Consider the following 18,169-nt stretch of genomic DNA (forward strand, 5'->3'; position numbering starts at 1 on the left):
AGAGCCTGATGCGGGGCTCCATCCCAGGACCCTGAGACCATGACCTGAGCCAAAGGCAGAGGCTTAACCCACTGGGCCACCCAGGTGCCCTGAAAATCCTGAGATTTTAAGAAATCCCAGACATCAACCACTAAATTCTCAGCCTTGGCTTGAAATACAAGGACTCTTTTTTTTTTTTTTTTTTGGTCTGAAAAGGACAATAATTACACTTACAGACGGTATAATGAAAAAGCACCAATGCAGTTTATTTTAATGCTTCTACTTCACGAGAGTCACTTCTTAATGCTACAGCAGAAGTCAATTCACCAATACTTAATTTGGAAAGCACAATCAAGAAAGACTCCAATTCTTATTGGGACTACACAACTCAGCACAGTACTAGGCACCATGTATCTAGAACAAAAAACCGAAGTATGAATGATACAAGTAGATCTTGAACTCCAGGGGACCCATGAACCTCTGAAAAGTGTATACAAAAAAAGCTGTGTAGTGTGTGCACACATTTTTCTGGGGAAAGGTCCCATGACTTCACTCAGCTTCTCAAGGGGCCCCCACAGTACACTGGAGAATTCTAATCTCCTCCGTCTTTCCAGTACCGGAAGCTGGGACCTCCGGGAGTCGACTTTCGCACATCGCAGAGTCCATTTTTGCGGCAAGGGGGTGGGAAAGAAAACAAGTGAAAGTAGCTCACAAGGACTAGGCAGGGAACAACTCCAGAGTGTTATTTACCTTGTAAGTTTAGTAACATGTTCTGGGGTAGGGAGGAAAACGGGGATTAAGTGCTGACGGAAGCTGGAAGCAAGAAAACTCCTACGAGCTTTAGCTTGATCAAGTCCTCACAAACACTACACTTTAGTATGAATAAAGCAACAGCAAGAATTTAAAATGCAACGTAACGCAAGTCCAGTTCTCCAGTTTCAGCATATTAACAACTTGTTTTTATTTTGGAATTATCACAAACTTCAATCAGAATACTTTAAAAAATATTATTCTGCATGCGTTTAACAAATCTGACAAAGGACGAGTACCCAGCTGACTTGCATTATACTAGGAAGTTTTACCTGAACGGCCAATTAACACAGATTTAAGATCACCAAGTACAGGTAACAGTGAAAACTTCAATGCGTTATTCTGCTGGTTTCCTACCACTAGGCACACGTTCATGTAGCACTACTAGCAATGACCCCGGAGCGCGGGCTGAACGCGGATGGAGGAAGCTCCCTACAAAGCAAGTTGAAGGGATTAAATGTCTTCGACGTCGTCGTCGCTGCTGAGGACGAAGCTGCTGCCCGTGGACAGGGGCCCTTCATCTTTCGCATTCCCCACGCCCCTCACTGTCCCTCTCTCGTCAGAGTCGTCGAACAGCTTCTCGCTGGAATCCTCGTCGTCAAACAGCTTCCCGTTGGAATCGTCTTCTTCGAACATCTTCTCGTCCACCTCTTCATCTTCCTTTACCTCGACTCCTTCCTCGTCTTCTTTGTCGTCTGAGTCTTCAAACATCTTCTCATCAGCTTCTTCGAGCCCCTTTTCATCTGCGTAGTCTTCGTCCTCTTTTTCGTCTGACTCGTCATCGAACACCTTTTCGTACGTGTCTTCCCCTTCTTCCTTGTCATCGGACTCTTCGTCAAACTCTCTCTCGGAGACGTCCTCCTCGAACACTCTTTCGGAGCTGCTATCTCCAAATTCTGACTTGTCAGAGTCATTGTCGTCGAACTCCCGATCAAGAAGGTTTTCGCCGAACTCCCTGTCGGAGCCCTCCTCCTCAAAATCCTTCTCCAGGCCGTTCTCTTCAAACTCTTTCTCGGAGCCCTCTTCGAACTGCTTTTCAGAGCAGTCATCTTCTTCGGATTCCCTTTCTGAGTCGTCTTCATCAGACTCCTTTTGGGGGCTCTCCTCCCCTTCGTACTCTTTGCTGGGGCCATCTTGGTCAGATTCCTTTTCAAGGCCATTCTCTTCATAATCATTTTTGAGCTTCTTCTTTTTGGATTCCTGTTCGGGGCCATTCTCTTTAGCCTCCGTTTTAGGACTACCCTCTTCAAACTCTTTCGCAGGACTGCCTTCTCCAGGCTCTCTCTCAGGGTAGTCGTCTTCACGCTCTCTCTTGGGGCAGCCTTCCTCGGACTCTGTCTTGACGCCACCTTCTTCAGGTTCTTTCTGGGGGCAGCCTTCTTCAGCCTCTTTCTCGGGGCCACTTTCTTTGGCATCTTTCTCAGAAGCATCGCCTTCTAATTCTCCTCCATCTTCAGTTTTTTCAAACTTATTTTCATCGATAGGTTCTTCGAATGCCATTTCATTGGCGGCTTCTTGTGCATTCATTTTCGATGTACTCGGGTGCTCTGAAAAATGCCTTACTCTAGAAGGCCCTGCCCTTTCCGAAGCACAAACCGAATTTGAACGCCGAAGGCCTCTGTTGGCCTCGGGAGCATTGAGGAAAGCCTCCCATCCTCTCAGCCTCTCCTCCCTTTCCCTTGTGGTCTCTTCCACCTGTGGAGAAATGGGAATTGCCATTAAGGTAGGTTCTGGGCACAAAGAAGTAATCTCTCTACATCCTTTTTTTTTTTTAAGATTTTATTTATTTATTCGACAAAGAGAGATCACAAGTAGGCAGAGAGCCAGGCAGAGAGGGAAGCACGCTCCCCACCAAGGAGAGAGCCCGATGTAGGGCTTGATCCCAGGACCCTAGGATCATGACCTGAGCCGAAGGCAGAGGCTTTAACCCGCTGAGCCACCCAGGCACCCCTCTCTACATACTTCTGATACTGACACAAGTGTCCTGATTTCATAAGGCATCTCTTCTTAGGAAATCAGAGCATTTCCTTATCTTCAGTTTTCAAAACTTTACGTATCAGTCCACTAGAGTTGGTCTTAAGATCATTTAAAAAAAAATGCCCAGGTGTCTGGGTGGCTCAAGTGGGTTAAACCCTCTGCCTTCAGGTCAGGTCATGATCTCAGGGTCCTGGGATCGAGCCCCGCATCAGGCCCCACATCGGGATCTCTGCTCAGCGGGGAGCCTGCTTCCCTTCCTCTCTCTCTGCCTGCCTCTCTGCCTACTAGTGATCTCTGCCTGTCAAATAAATAAATTAAAAAAAAAATGCCCAATACTGCAGTCCTGCAGAAATGTTTCACCAGTGAAAAAGTTAACATTGGAACTCTCTCCGTGCTTCACTATAAGCTAAAAGACTGAAACATTTTTCTTTCTATGCTCTGAACACAAAGTATAATTCAGAAGTACTGTTACATTAAATAGATTGCACTGAACCCAAAATTTATTTTGAAGGACCACTAGATCAGTGTTTTTCAGTAATGATTCAATCTATGTGCCCTCGACAGTTGCAGAATTTACCTGGTAATCTGTAGTTCCATCCCACGCCTGGGCAGTGATTTGACGGCCCCCGAACCACCTTCCGTCAAGAGTCTGGATACAATAATCAGCTTCCTCTGGATCCCTGAAGGACACAGAGGCCACACCATCTGGGTGTCTCTAGAAAGGGAGGAAAAAGAAGGAATGAATGAGAAAATAAAACATACACATCTGACAAAACCGGTACGCAGGAGTGTTCTTTCTGATGATTTAAGCTTAAAGGCTTTATGTATGAAGCCATTCTTCCTTTGTACACCAGCCAGCAACTTGAAGCTAGCTGCTTCTTTTCTCTTCAAGATTTTATTTACTTATTTGAAAGAGAGAGAGAGAGGAAGAGCACATGAGCAGGGGGAGGGTCGGAGGGAGAAGGAGACTCCCCGCTGAGTAGGGAGCCTGATGCAGAGCTTGATCCCAGGACCCGGCAACCATGACCCAAGCAGAAGGCAGTCACTTAACGGACTGAGCCACCCAGGCGCCCCAAAGCTAGCTGCTTCTTTAGCTTAATCTTGTTTAGCAAGAACCAAGCATGGCGACCTCGGAAATGCTTCTGCTGACAACACCGCCTAAAGAGAAGCAAGATGGTATAGTTGTTAATGAGTGTGAACTGTCCAGTCAAATACCCTGGGTTTAAATTCTGGCTCTGTGCCACTTAACAGCGGAATGACCTTGAGCAAGGAGCTCACTCAATCTCTAAAACTTCCAGCTTCCTGATCTGTAAAATGGGTATAATAGTATGCACCTACCTCAAACGATCGTGAGGATTAAAGGAGGTAACACACACAGTAGCTCATATGCAATCAATACATGGCGACTCTTTTCATTATTAGGTGTTGATCTTGGAAGTACAAAGAGTAGGAACGGGAACAGACAAATATCTTGCTTGATTGTTGTTCTTCAAACATGGAGGAGGAGAATAATTCACAAAGGTGGGGAAAGGTGGGCCAACAGGGAACCACAAGGTCTCACACGTCTTTCTCGGACTTCCTTTCACCCGATCGTATACTCCAGAGTGATAGTAACGGGAAATCACCGAGGCATACCGAGTCTACCAAGGCCCTGCCTTCCGATCCACGTTCATCTAATTATTGCTAACAGAGGACTACCACAAGATAGCAGACCTACCATACAAAAACATGAATCCAAAGTCGGGGACACACTGCCACCTGGGAAGAACTTATCAATTGGAAAGAACAATAGCTTAGGGATCATTTGTCTAAGCCACAAACTTACATCAAAGAGAAGGAGCTTCCTAATTTGTCCAAACTTTGAACACTCTACTCGAAGGTCTTCTCTGATTTCATTCAGCACCAATGGATCATCCTGCAAACATACACACGATTAAAACAGATCTGCCCCCTTCTTTAAATATAAACCCTGAGAAATCAAATTTCTTGCTTTGACAAACCAGCGTAGAGAAAAAGGTTTTACTTAAAAGTAGTTACTCTTATCTGCGGGCTCCAAAATTTTAAAAAGTCAAAACCAAATGACGTCAGATCACCAAGGCTGCAGCCGCTGCTACAGGGGTGGCCCTGCTTCCAGCTGGAGGGAACGGCTAAGCATGGCTAAGCGTGGGGGGCAGCGGCGGACCGTGCTGGAGCAGAGGGGAGGGGAGCCGAGGGAGGAGGGCTGGGAATCCCAAAGAACAGCAGCTGGAAGCGCGGGAAAAAGGTCCTCCGGCACAGACAAAGTCAGACGCTGCCAATTCCTGCTCTGCACAGGCATCGTGACGGTACTGACCAGAGAGCTCTCCACTTTGGGTTTTGCATGGATTCCTATTTACAGAAACACTGTAATGGGGAGACATCTATCCCTTGCATTGACTAAGTGTTCTAAGACAGTTCTTTGTGCTTCCAAGATTCTATTTTAACTCACAGGGTAAACCTCCCTTTTAAGGATTCCTGTTCATCTCATCTCCTACCACACTGCAACAGAACCACACAAATAAAGAGCTGCTAATAAGCACACAATACATTCCTGGGGCGCCTGGGGGGCTCAGTCCATTAAGCGTCCCTTTGGCTCAGGCTGTGATCTCAGGGTCCTGGGGTCAAGCCCCATGTTGGGCTCCCTGCTCAGCAGGGAGTCTGCTTCTCCCTCTCCCTCAGCACCCGCCCCCTCCCCAACTCCTGCTTGTGTGCTCGCTCGCTCTCAAATGAATAAAATCTTTTAAAAAATACATTCTTGGGGCCCCTGGGTGGCTCAGCAGGTTAAGCCTCTGCCTTCAGCTCAGGTCATGATCCCAGGGCCCTGGGATCCAGCCCCGCATTGGGCTCTCTGCTCAGCAGGGAGCCTGCTTCCTCCTCTCTCTCTCTGCCTGCCTCTCTGCCTACTTGTGATCTTTGTCAAATAAAAAAAATCTTAAAAAAAACTTCAAAAAAAATTAAAAAATAAATAAAAAATAAAAAATACATTCTTAAGCTGTTGATTTCTTGCAACTGTGAGTCTATTAGGAGCATTCAAATGCTGTTGCTTCTGGTGGTCCTGGGTTTGGGTGGACTCTCTGACCCACAACAAAAGGACTTCAGATCACCTGGAGGAATTAGCCTGTCTCTCTGCAAGTCCCAGTGCATGAAAAGGGCTCACAAAACGTTACATTAGCGACCTGAATTGCAACTACACACACATATAAACAAAACATCCTACATATGAACTTCTACTGGAGTAGACTTATGCTTTTTAGGAAACATTTAACTTCATCTTGCTCATAGGTTTTTATTTTCCTCACCAACTAAAGAAGAACTGCAAAGAACAACAACAAAAAAAGTGCCTTTTCCCTCCTAAAGTTCTCTCAAAAAGCAAAAATAAAGAGCTGGCAGGCAGATACTGACATCAAATTTAAAATAAAAGAGAATCCTAGAAATCGGAGCCTTCTAAAAGTACAGCTGGATTGCCCCCACTTATAAAATCTCATTTTGGAGAAGATGCTGTTGAGAGGAATGGGAACCGGAGCATAAAAGGCACGTGGTGGCCTTGAGGGGTGTGTGTGTGGGCGGGGGGTCAGCTGCTATCAGACTGTGTGCTTTGCGAAGGCAGGAATTTGGTCTAAATGTTTCATCTGCCTCACAGAACCCAGCACAGGTGTTTCCACATGGTGAATAGTCAATAAAAAGCTTTTTTAGAGTTAGAAAAAACCACTCCAAATACCTTAACTTTATTCACCAAGGGAAATCAGTATTATAGTAAAAACATACAAAATACTATTTCAAAATATTTAACAAATTTAAGTGTGATTCCATTGTGTGTAGGGGGGGCGCACCACTCACTCTATTTCTGTAGCAAAGTCTCAGCACTTTTTCTACAAGGATATCAGATTTTAGCCAAAATCTTCCTACACTTCCATTTTCATTTATACCAGCTTGAAAAGCTAATACAGCGTCACTGCTGTGTAGTAGCCTGAAGCTTAACGATAATAATCCCCTCCTCTAGGAAAACTCTTTAACATAGCTAAGAATGGAAAATTTTTGAACATAACACTTGGCAAGCAACAGACTTGAGATGAAAATCAGACAGATGCATCGAAACTTTCTTGCTCAACACTCCTAATTTTTTTGGGGGGGGGGGTGGTGGTCTGTTTTCCCAGAAGAAATAAACCATATTTCTCTTTCCCTTCCAATCTAAACTTAAACTGGCCATGACGGTGGCCACTAACCACATGTGGCCACTGAGCACTTAAAATGTGGCTAGTTCCCATTCAGGTGTGTTCCAAGTGTGACACGAACACCAGATTTTGAAGATTTAGTACCAAAAGTTTAACAATGTAACTCGTTAGTATTTTTATATCACATGTTAAAATTAAAAATATTTTGGTTATATTGGGCTAAATAAAGTTCATTATTAAGAGCTATTTCCCCTATTTTGTGTTCTAGTTAAACTGCGGCTCCTGGAAAAATCTAAGCTACGCGTGTGGCTCACATTGGGTTTGTTGGCCAGTGCTGGTGTGGAGAATGAGAAACTCACATCTGCAACACACAGTTTTGGTTCATCCACTCCTAGTACTCAAACTGGCCAAGTATGCAGTTTTACTTACTTATTTTTTAAAGTTTATTGATTTTTTTACAGTAATGTCTGTATCCCGCGTGGGGCTTGAACCCACAAACCCGAGATCAAGCATCATACACTCTCCTGCCCAAGACAGCCAGGCACCCCCAGGCATTCCTTTTTAAATAAGGCTTTGAATTAAATATTGAAAACCCTCTGAAGTTACCTTAAAAATATTAGCCTTTGCATTGTTCACCCTGATAACCAAAGAGTATTTTTAGGTATTTTGCTTCTCACGCTGGTCAACTGTTTGTGGGGTGAAAATACATTGCACCTGCCCCCTAAAATCTAGTTTCTTTCTGACACCTCAGGAACCCGACAAGTCTGTTTCTGCTTTCACATGGAATCTTTAGTCCAGTCAAACACTCCCCTCAAAATGTCCAGTAGCACATTTTTTGGCCTCACACCCGTACAAGTCCTACAGCGTCTACACCAGCGGTGTCCAACAGAACTTCCTGCGGTAACAAATACGGATCCGCATTATCGGATACAAAGGGCTGGCAGAACTGAGGAATTCCATTCAAGCTTTCTTTCATTTCGGTTACATTTAAATAACCACATGCGGCCGGAGTCTACCCTACTGGACAGTCACTACGCTGGAGAGATTTATACTGACGCACTTTGAAGTTCAGGTCCGCAGAGACCAGGAACAAAAACCAAGCACTCTTTCTCCCTCTGCCCTCCCCCTGGCTCGCGTGCACGCTCGCTCTCTCTTCTAAAGCAAATAAATCAACCTTTAAAAAAAAAACAAAACCCAAAACCACCCAACGCATGACAAATCCCTCTGTCTGCCAGGCTCTCATGGAGCTGGCAGACCGCACAAGGGCAGGCAGACAGGCGGACAGGGACAGCACCCGAAATGATTTCCTTCATTTGCAAAGATGCTCAAGAGACAACGTGTTATCCAAGGAGTGAGGCAAAGGACTCTGCCTCGTAACAGGGCTCTTGTGCAATCATTCTTTCACTTTTTCTTCATATAAATACTGAGGGTCTGTAAAATACCTGCGTATTGAGGGTCTACTGTATACCAGGCAGAATTCTAACCGCTGCGAATCCGGCAGCAAACGAGGGGGGCGGACCCCTGGCTCTCACGGAGCTCACAGTCTAGCAGAGGAGAGCCGGTTATTTCGGGTAATGATAAACGTCATGAACAGGTTTTCAAACTGGTATAAATGAAAATAGAAGTGTAAGAGGACTTAGGCTCAACAGGTAATTTAAAGGCTCTGTAACTCCAAGGTGAAGTTTACACGAAAAACAGTTAAGAGCGTTTGAAAAAAGAACAAAGAGGTTACAAGCGTGAACCTTCTATCCTTAAAGCGATCCACTGCAGGAATTTGTTGGGGTCAAAATAAAGTGAAGGTGGCTTTCCGGAGGAAAGGATGCTCGTGAAGCTTGGGAAAACGAAGTTTGCACAATGTAATCGCCAGATTCAGGTTACGTGGTCAATGAGCAAGACAGGGGGCAAAACACACATACCTAATTATGCAACAGACTTCTACTTACCGAGGCTCCAGATCATTCGCCTTAAGTTTGCAGTAACATTCACATTCGAGCATTGCAAGTATGGAACGCATGCATCAAGGATGTTAAGTCATAGACGTTAACAGGTCATGTAATTTTGAAAAAGGCAGTTATTTACGTGGCAGATAAAATGAGATGAACTGTAAGAAATCCAGACCTGCAGCTAGCAGACCAGACACCCTGATCCAGTTACAAACTCCTCTCAAATCCCTGCCTGGCAGGGAGAATGTTTCAAAGACTGTTTCAAGAGTCTTCAGAATTCTGCCCAGGAGGGGCATCCAATGTTACAAATTGACCACATATATCTCTCCAGGGACCTCGAGATACGCAGACCCCATGGGTACACCGAGAACCCAGGGTACACCCTGAACCCTATCATATCACTACTGGCCCGGACAAGCTCTACAGACCACTCGGGGGTCCTCTCCGAAGGCGCTACAATGAAACTGGTGTTTTCACTGTTTCCATGCACAGAAGGACTAAGAGGGGGCTTCAGGTGCAACCAGATCATTTGTAAACCTGGAGTGGTACAGTACGAAATTGTTTTTTTCTCATGTGTTCTCTTTACGGTTACTTGTTGCCTTTCTCTATCTCGAGTGTAGCTGGTGATCGTTACTTTCAGATTCCAGGGAGAGAATAAAGCCTTGTTTTTCCACAAATGCAGCCACCGGTCTGTGGGAAACACCGACCAGAGTAAGAGGCAGGAGGCAGCGCAAGGCGCCGCGGCGGCAGTCTAGGCCTTGTACACCTCCCGCGCCCCTGAGCACCTCGTTCTGCTGTCACTTTCACTTGCTGATCTTAGTAAGAAGTTTACACGGACAGTAAGTATCATGAAGTCCTCCCGACAGCCACGAAAACACTATGTACAAGTCAGGTCTCAAAAAGCCACCATCACCATTTAAATATCGGGAGTCGCTATTTAAATGGTGAACCCGAGGTGTTTTTTTGTTGCTGTTGTTTTTTGTTTTAAGGATCAGATTTATAGTCCCAAAGTGAAGTTCCCATTTGCAAGTGGGAAATGACCCCCCACCGAAACCAGCCTGTCCTTGGGGAAATGCACTCAACATCCGCAAGCAGTGCCCAGAAATCATTCAGTGATCATGTTTTTATAATGATTTCCTCAAGTCGCTGCCACATGCAGCCAGAGTGTGGGCATTAAATGGTGTTCCCTGGGGAACTAGAAGGACACTCTGACGGACTCTTACTTCGCTCTATTTTCCTACCTTGCCAGCTATGTGGTTGTGTAGGATTGGGGCAGGAGCAACACAGGGGCGAGGCAAGCTTTGGGCTCCCTTGAAAGAAAGCACATCAACATTTCCATCAGTGGGAATATCACCTCCTACCTCAAAATCCATCGGATGGAACATATTTTTGATGATGACGACTCGCTCGTGGCGCATTCGGGATGGGCCAGCCCGTCTCTCAGGTCTCCAGTCCAACTGCCTGATGTGATAAAGCAGGAACAAGAAACTCAATTTTGTTTCATCCTTGTGGGAGAGGAGAAAAGGAGCTGCTACAATCCTCCTTTATCGAGTACTTAATGATACTAATTATTTGATTCCAAAATACCCATATGTAGGTTAGTCCCAGTTCCCACTGGGAGACTTTTTGAAGTAGTACAGTGATGGGCGGCTCAAAGACGGACCCAGGGTCTGAAATCCTAGGAGTGGATCTTTTCTCGGAACTGCAGTCTGGTTACAAACATTCTAATAAGACTCTTACAGGAAAGTGCCAATTATTTAGTATTTCTGTCTGTCTGGTATGCACGACTACACTTTGAGGGCAAAAAGTAAGTTCAAAATTGTATTGGGTTTTAGGCATTTTATGATCACACTGAAGTATGTAAAACTACCCTGTTACGCAATCTTAAATTTTACTGGACAGGTGTTTATATAAAATTGGTAGGGATCTAGTCTAACTATCCCTGTAAAAACTACAGGCAATCACAACTCAACTCTTGTGTGATCGCTGTATCTTTGGTTTGAGGTGTTAGAAATGTTCTCAGAACCCACTCTGATAAAAGAAAGTACTTAATGCTTTAGCTCCCAGGGGAGCTGCTGTCAATCCACATCAAAAACGAACGAAGGGCTCTGCTACACAAGCCTAAACTATTCTGTTTAGTCTGATGTTCGACTTCTTCCAAAGAGATGGCCCTCTCATCTCACTGAAGCCCGTGTGGTATTAGGAGTAAATGCCCCAGAAAAGGGAAAAAAAACTTGCCCTTGCCAGATCATTCTACAGTACAGATAACTGAAGGTTTCTGATGATCTAATGAAATTCTTTGAAAATAATATATACATACATCTGATGGAACAGAACTAGGTAGGGGGCTATACCAAAGACATACTCTAGGATATTTATATGAAATCTTTCAAAAAGGGAAAAACGACACAAACTTCTGTTGCAGAGACAGCTTTTTCTTGTAGTCTTTGCACTTCTTCTTCTTCTTTGAGGCATCGTATTCCCCCTTCAGCTGAAACTTGGCCACTTCAACATGTAATTTGTAGCCTCTAATTTCATCTTCATCCAAAAGTTTTAATGCGAGATCCACAGATTCCCTCTTTGTAAAGGTAAAATGAGAGAGTCAGGAATTTACATGCTGCAATGAAACTCTGGGAGGTTTTTTTGGACGAACGAGACTATACACACAATAAAGATTTCATCATAACTACCTCCTTTGAGATAAAGAACTCTAGTTTGCCTTATCAGGAAACCTGCACTCTAGACACAGCTGTCCTCAACCAGCTTTGTGAACCTGGCAAGTGATTCAATTTCTTCGTAAAATGGGAAGAGAAATGCCTTCTTTGCAGGGTTCTTGACAAAATCAAATGGAAGAATGCACATAAAGGATAGGGACTGGCATACAGCAGGTGCTCAGTAAATTACATTATTACTGAATAGTTAGTACTGCCTCTTGGAGTCTCAATTTCTCAAGGAGGCAGATGGACTTGTGTGATTTCTAAGGTACATTCCAGTTTTAAAATTCTAAAGTATTCCTTCTTAAAAGACTAGATGACTCAAAGAACTGGGGATAGCACAGCCAGCCTTTCACTCCTTTGTTCACCTATTAAAATGTAGGTCTGTGACACAATGTGAAGATGATTATCTGACGACTTGTATATTATATACATTTGTGGATCCTGTCAGCCCTATGCAGAGTCAAAGATCTGAGGACCCGAGGAAAACAAAAAATAACTGAACTTAACTGCACAATATGGATCTTAGAACAATTGTGTATCTTTAAAAGATTGTATTTAGAGAGAGACAGTGGATGCCCGTGAGCATGTGAGCGTGAGTGGGTGGGGGGAAGGGAAGGAGCGGGGGAGGGAAGGAGGAGGGGGGGAGGGAAGGAGGAGGGGGGGAGGAGTGGGGGGAAGAGCAGAGGGGGAGAAAGAGGGAAGACTCCACACCGAGCACAGAGCCCAACGTGGGGCTCCATCTCACAACCCTGAAATCATGACCTGATCTGATACCAAGGGTCAGATGTTTAATCGACTGAGCCACCCAGGTGTCCCTTAGTTCTATTTTTTGGGAACTTAACTCACTGGTTGGCCAATCTTGTATTTTTTATCAACTTACTCAAAACTCCATTTTTTCCTCTTTAAAAAAGTAGAAAATCCAATCAAACTGCCTAAGCATCTGTTCACAGATTTTAATAACCCTTGAAGAACATGTAAAACTCTCAACTCTCCTTCGGCCATACTCATGGATGGGCCCATTCACATTCAAGAACCAGATTCAAAAGCTAACTTCCAAAGAGCTGTTGGCTTCACCCGACCCCTTTCTGATTTCACCGAAATGCTGTACCCTCAACAACACACCTGTGGTGTTGGTCCTGTTGTTTAGTAAGTTTGATTTTACTTTGTAATTATCTTCACCTTCCATGACATAGGTACACATCATCGTTGTGCACATTTCTCCTGCATTCTACGATAATGCATAAAACATACCCCTAAGGTGAGAGAGGTTCTGGAAACGGTGCCTATCTTTGACTGAGCTTTCCCCGTGCAATTAACTGATGGGGCCATGAACACGTCAAGTTCTGCAAATTTCTATTAATACCGATCTCTCTTCTCTCCCATTCCAAATACATTTCAAAGAGCAGGCACGGCTATCCTCTCCTTCACAGCTGAATTCAAGGCTCAGAAAACATTTTTGTAAAGGGCCAGTTAGTATTTTAGGCTTTGCGGGCCACGTGGTATGCGCTGAAACACAAAAGCAGCCCCCGCCGAACGAGTCAAGGAACGAAGGAATGTTGCCGCGTTTGATAAAACCATATTTACAAAAATAAGCAGCAGGCTAGAGTTTGCCGAATCCCGGTCTCATTCACTCCAGAGGGTAAATGAAATGTTACCGGCTTTCTTTTCTTTGTGGATTTTTAAAATGTGTTCTGAGTCAATTATATACGACAGAGTCCTAAAGAGATCTCTGTGGTGAGAATTCTTTCAAGACAAAAGAAGCACTTCAGGCACATAACTTACATAATACCTTGGCCTGAGAACGTATTTTCTTACTACGAATAAATAACCTCACGAATGCGATACACACTGGCACAATCTGAAATTTTAGTTTTCTTCACATCCCGTTCTGTGTAGTTCTTTCTTGGCTATCATTTATACGAAATTATAGCCCTGATTCCTGAGTTATAAATGGAAATACAAAAAACGTATCTGACCACATAACTGACCTTCAAATAACAGCAAAGACCATCTCCTTTAAGATTTCCTTGATTATCTTTGTACAGTTTGACCTTAAATTCTTCCGTTTGAGGATCTCTCATAATAATGCCAAACTTGGACATGAGCTGTATAAATTCATCCACTGTAATGTCTGGAGGCAAACCTGTAACATTAGGGATAAAATCACAAAGGCATGTACAGTAACAGTGTAGGTTACTTAAGCATTCTACCAATTAGAAATCTACAATTTAGATGAGCTCAAATCTGATTTTTTAAATGTCTATAAAAAATCTCACACCTAGAGAATTAAAGAAATGTCATGTTTTAATGTGTTCAAGTATATACTAAAATCATATTTTGCGGGCTGCCTCGGTGGCTCAGTCATTAAGCATCTGCCTTCGGCTCAGGTCACGATCCCGGGGTCCTGGGATAGAGTCCTGTGTCAGGTTCTCTGCGTAGCGGGAAGCTGGCTTCTCTCTCTCCCACTCCCCCTGCTTGTGATCCCTCTCTTGCTGTGTCTCTCTCTCTCAAATAAATAAATGAAATCTTTTAAAAATATCGTGTTCTGCTTAAGCCTTCTACCACTATAGGGGCAGACTGCCCTAAGTTACCTACAGCAGACAGAAAGGATGGCATACAAAATTGTATGCTTGTCATGTTTCTTAGTTTTGTAATAAAAATGCAAATGTCAACTGCTGAATGAAAAAAAAGGGCACAATTGTAAAAAATAGATTTTAGAGAAGTTGAAAAGTATAAACCACTTCATGAAAAATCTCAAACCATCAAGTATTTTCTACTCTAAATCTGTTTAAAAGAGGTGGGAGGGGCGCCGGGCTGGCTCAGTTGGTAGAGCCCAACTCTTGGTCTAAGGGTGGTGAGTTCACACCCCATGGTGGGTGTGGAGCCTACTTAAAATAAACAAATAAAAACTTAAAAGTGCACATACCAGACACATATACATTTGTATTTCTGTCTTCTTCAACGTGAAACCATCCTAAAAATCAAAATTAAAAACGAAAACACATGCAAGAAAAGGTTAAGAGTCACATTATGAAATCTTGACAATGCAGCAGTTTCTTGAAACTTCCAGGACTTTTCTTACCCTTAGAACAAGAGAGACTAACTCAAATCACTGTCCAGCTTTCAAAGTATTTGGATCTTTGGACATTAGATTAGTTTCAAAGCCCTGTCTACAAAAGGATGGCTAGTTATCCTGGTTCTTTATGATTCTGGTACTACCTTAAAAAGAAAAATATCCTCATCCTTGCACTGACTTTAGGCCCTGCATGCGTAAGTTGCTTCTGACTCTAATCTATTGTGTTAGATATGGCCAAGCTGAGGCAAAACTGCCTTGAGTTCAATTTAATTAAGCTTAAAAAATATAAGAAAATTATCTTACAAACAGAACTTTTGATAACAGCTCTATCTTGCAAAGGAAAAAACGGAGGCACAGAACTGAAACAGCCTACCCAATGCCCACAAGTTAGTGTGAGAGTCACTATATGAACCCAAATAATTTTTAAAAACCCCTCATCTTATGGTTCCTTCAACCTACTATAATTTTCCAAACAGTAACCAAATATACACATACTAACATTTAAAATTTTCACATTCCTGTTTTTCAAGCTAAATCCACTTGCCTGATTCGGCCTTTCTCTTTTCTCCCCTCTTTTTGGGATCACTGGGTTCAGGGGTTTTTCTTTGTGGAGGTTCTTCTGCAGTCCTAGCACTGACTTCTTGTACATCTGCGGTAGAGCTAGATGCCCCATCGTTAGAAAAGCCATAATTGGCCTGATATGTAGCAATGAAATCCTCAGTGATCTAAACAAAAAATTCAATACACACACAGATAACAGAAATTCAAAAATGATTTCTTCCCATATAAAGTTTACACAGTGTTAAATTTCAGCATATTTGTTTATACAACTGAACACAGAAGTGCTTCTGCAGGTAACGGTTGTAGTAAATGGTGTAAGTGCCAGAGCAGTCACCTTAGGTGAAAAATGTGCATAAAATGATTTAAAAAAATAAGAAATGGGTATTTGGGTTATCAGCACAAAATTTTAAGATACTACTGGCATTTTAAGTGATGTTGGCACATTTTCTTGTTGCTTCATTTATAAATCACTGCCTCTCTACAGTCTACCTGACTAAGGCTACAAGTACATACAATAAAGGAAATACCAGATAACAATAAAACAGAACAAAAACCAACAGTCAACTAATAATCTAATACCAGCACCAATTTTTCTTTTGCATAGAGATACACAAAAGTATAGACACACTAAATATTTGATGATCTACAGGCAGACAGCATGCAGAACGGAACTGATCTGGTAAAAAGAGACGGCGGCTAACAACTGTAAAACTAATGTTTATTTTAACTCCATCACTAATTAAAATCACACTATCATTTAGTGTCAGAAGAAACTAAGAACGAATTCAACTCAACATCTATATTCCTGGCTTTTAGGGGGAAAAAAAATAAAGCACAGTTGCACAATGAAAGAAATAGAGGAGTTCTTCCTTCATTCTGGTCAATGTTATGCGCACACACAGGAGTGGGGAAAATTTTAAACTCACAGTTCCAAGAGGTATGGGCTTCTATAATATAAAAAGATAACAGTCACAAATCAATCCATTATACTACTGTTAAAGGTACTCAGAAACCAAATGTGCTCTGAAGCTGGCACGACCAGTACAAGCAAAATCATAAATTTAACAACGTGGAGGGAATGGAAAATAAAAATGGAAACACAATGGAAAATAAAAAACTTGAAATAAATAATTTTAAGGGTAGCCAAGGAATTACACAATGGAGACACGGTTTATGTTACCAGCTTGCAAGTCCGTTAGTGTGCTCCTAGTATCTTTTTCCACCCACATGAGACTTTGATTAACAGGGTACTTTTACCCCAAAGTTTACAGAACCAAGTTAACACCAGTTACTTTACTTTGAAGCTGAAATAAAATACTTAACAATTTCCAAGCGCTCTAAACAAATATACATGGATCTTTTCCACCCCTATTCTGCGCCTGTGGTTACATGGTTAAAACACACATGCCTAGGGACAAAATTTGATAGGAAAGAGAGGTGCAAGACAAAGTTCAGTCCCTAAAGAGATATACACCGCTACTTTCTTTCAAACCGAGAAGCTGCCTTTTGCACAAGGTACGTAAGCTAAACAAATAGCAGAATTCCTAGGGTAAGTGAGGTTGGCTATCTGAGATTAACAGCTACTAAATTTGCTCCTGGTGTTTTTCCTCTTTGCAATAAAAAGCAGTCACCGGTGCAATAACCAACTGTGACCTTCACAGACAAAATTAACAAGGCATAGAAAAGACTTAAGAATTAAATCGCATTTAAGACATCTCTGTAAAGATTTACGTTTCTCTATACATCGGTTCTGCAACAGAAACAACAAAAAGAAACGTCACTATCCATGGGGCTCTAACTCAGGACCTCAGCAAAGAAAACGGAAAAGGGGCGCCTCGCGAGGCTGGCCAGGCGGGCCCGCGCTGCAGTGGCGCCCGTGCCCCTCTCCTACCTTGGGGAACCAAGCCTTCTTGTCCAGGTCCCACTCATAGGGGGTGTCAGCCGGCTGCTGCCCGAAAGAATCGGGTTCTCCAGTGGGATCCTTCTGGGTGTCGCCGTCCTTGGCGTCGCCGTACAATTCTTGCATTCGCAACTGCTCATCAAACTCGTCGTTCCCATCCAAGTTGTTGCCGCTCATGTTGCCGACTTAGGCAAGGGACAGGCTTTGCGCGAGCAAAGAGGAGCACTGAGGCCGAGATGCAGCCGGAGGCTAACAGAGAAAGGGAGGTTAGCCGCACTCCGCCCGCGTCCCGCCGCCCCCCGGCACGCCTCCCAGCGGCGCCCCAGCAGCCCCCGGGAGGTCGGGGCCGCCCGGCGCCCGCGCCGCCCCCCGCTCCGCCCGCCCTCCCACCGCGCGCGCGCGCGCGCCGCAGCTTGCAGCCCCGCCGCGCCGCCGCCCACCTGGCTCGCTCCACCGGGCCTCGGCGCAGCGGCTCGACCCAAGGCGTGGCGGGAGCGCGCACCCGCGCCGCCGCCGCCGCCGACCGGGTTTGAGACGCCTGCGGCCCCCGCGGCTCCCGCGGTCCCCACGGCCCTCGCGCCAACGTCAGGAGATTGCTGGAAAACTGAGGCCCGCTCAGGCTGACGCAGTCGCCATTGTCGGCACGTCGCGACGTCGCGGGTCGCGCCGACACGCCTCCAGTGGCGTCAACAAGCGCCGACGCTGGCAGGCGGGCGGGCGGTGCTGGGTCCTATGGGCGGGGCGTCGGGGGGCGGCGTGCGGCGGTCGCGCGCCGGTGTCGCGCGCCCGTGTCACGCGCCGTAGCCCACCCGGACTCCGGGGCGGGGCGGGGCGGGGGCGGCGCGGGGGCCGGCGGTGCCTGGGGACCTTGGGTTCCGCGGGGGCTGCGGCGGGTGGCAGCCGGGGGCGTGGGAATGTTCCCACTCGGCGGGCGCCATCTTGGGGGAGTGGATGGGGCGGGCGGGATGGGTTTGTGTTCCTGAGAAAAAGCTGGGCCTCCTTTCCCCGTTCCGCAT

The 18,169-nt window shown here is 44.7% G+C and overlaps 1 protein-coding gene across 2 annotated transcripts; it reads right to left on the bottom strand.

Moving 5' to 3' along the window:
* Positions 1–221: 221 nt before the first annotated feature.
* HTATSF1 (HIV-1 Tat specific factor 1) lies at positions 222–17,855 on the bottom strand. Of its 2 annotated transcripts, XM_082717616.1 has the most exons (10): positions 17,594–17,855; positions 17,145–17,402; positions 15,237–15,417; positions 14,543–14,590; positions 13,605–13,759; positions 11,314–11,477; positions 10,261–10,360; positions 4,592–4,681; positions 3,344–3,481; positions 222–2,484 (listed from the first exon to the last, which is right to left on the bottom strand). In XM_082717616.1, exons 2-10 carry the CDS (start codon positions 17,328–17,330, stop codon positions 1,243–1,245), a joined length of 2,304 nt encoding a protein of 767 aa, XP_082573742.1. In that variant the 5' UTR covers positions 17,331–17,402; positions 17,594–17,855; the 3' UTR covers positions 222–1,242. The 2 variants fall into 2 exon arrangements, with proteins under 2 accessions (XP_082573742.1, XP_082573743.1); XM_082717617.1 differs by lacking the exon at positions 4,592–4,681 and having other exon boundaries at positions 17,594–17,828.
* Between the last annotated feature and the right edge of the window lie 314 nt (positions 17,856–18,169).

Source organism: Mustela nivalis (assembly GCF_964662115.1).
Source record: "Mustela nivalis genome assembly, chromosome: X".
NCBI classification, from domain to species: domain Eukaryota; kingdom Metazoa; phylum Chordata; class Mammalia; order Carnivora; family Mustelidae; genus Mustela; species Mustela nivalis.

What these genes read in the sequence shown, in the direction of transcription:
- HTATSF1 (XM_082717616.1), bottom strand. Translation starts at nt 17,330, where the DNA reads ATGAGCGGCAACAACTTGGATGGGAACGACGAGTTTGATGAGCAGTTG. An exon ending in GTCTTTGCTGTTATTTGAAG is followed by an intron (nt 11,478 to 13,604) that starts GTCAGTTATGTG and finishes ACCTTTACAAAG; the next exon opens with AGGGAATCTGTGGATCTCGC. An exon ending in GGAAGCTCCTTCTCTTTGAT is followed by an intron (nt 3,482 to 4,591) that starts GTAAGTTTGTGG and finishes CTCCCTTTCTAG; the next exon opens with AGACACCCAGATGGTGTGGC.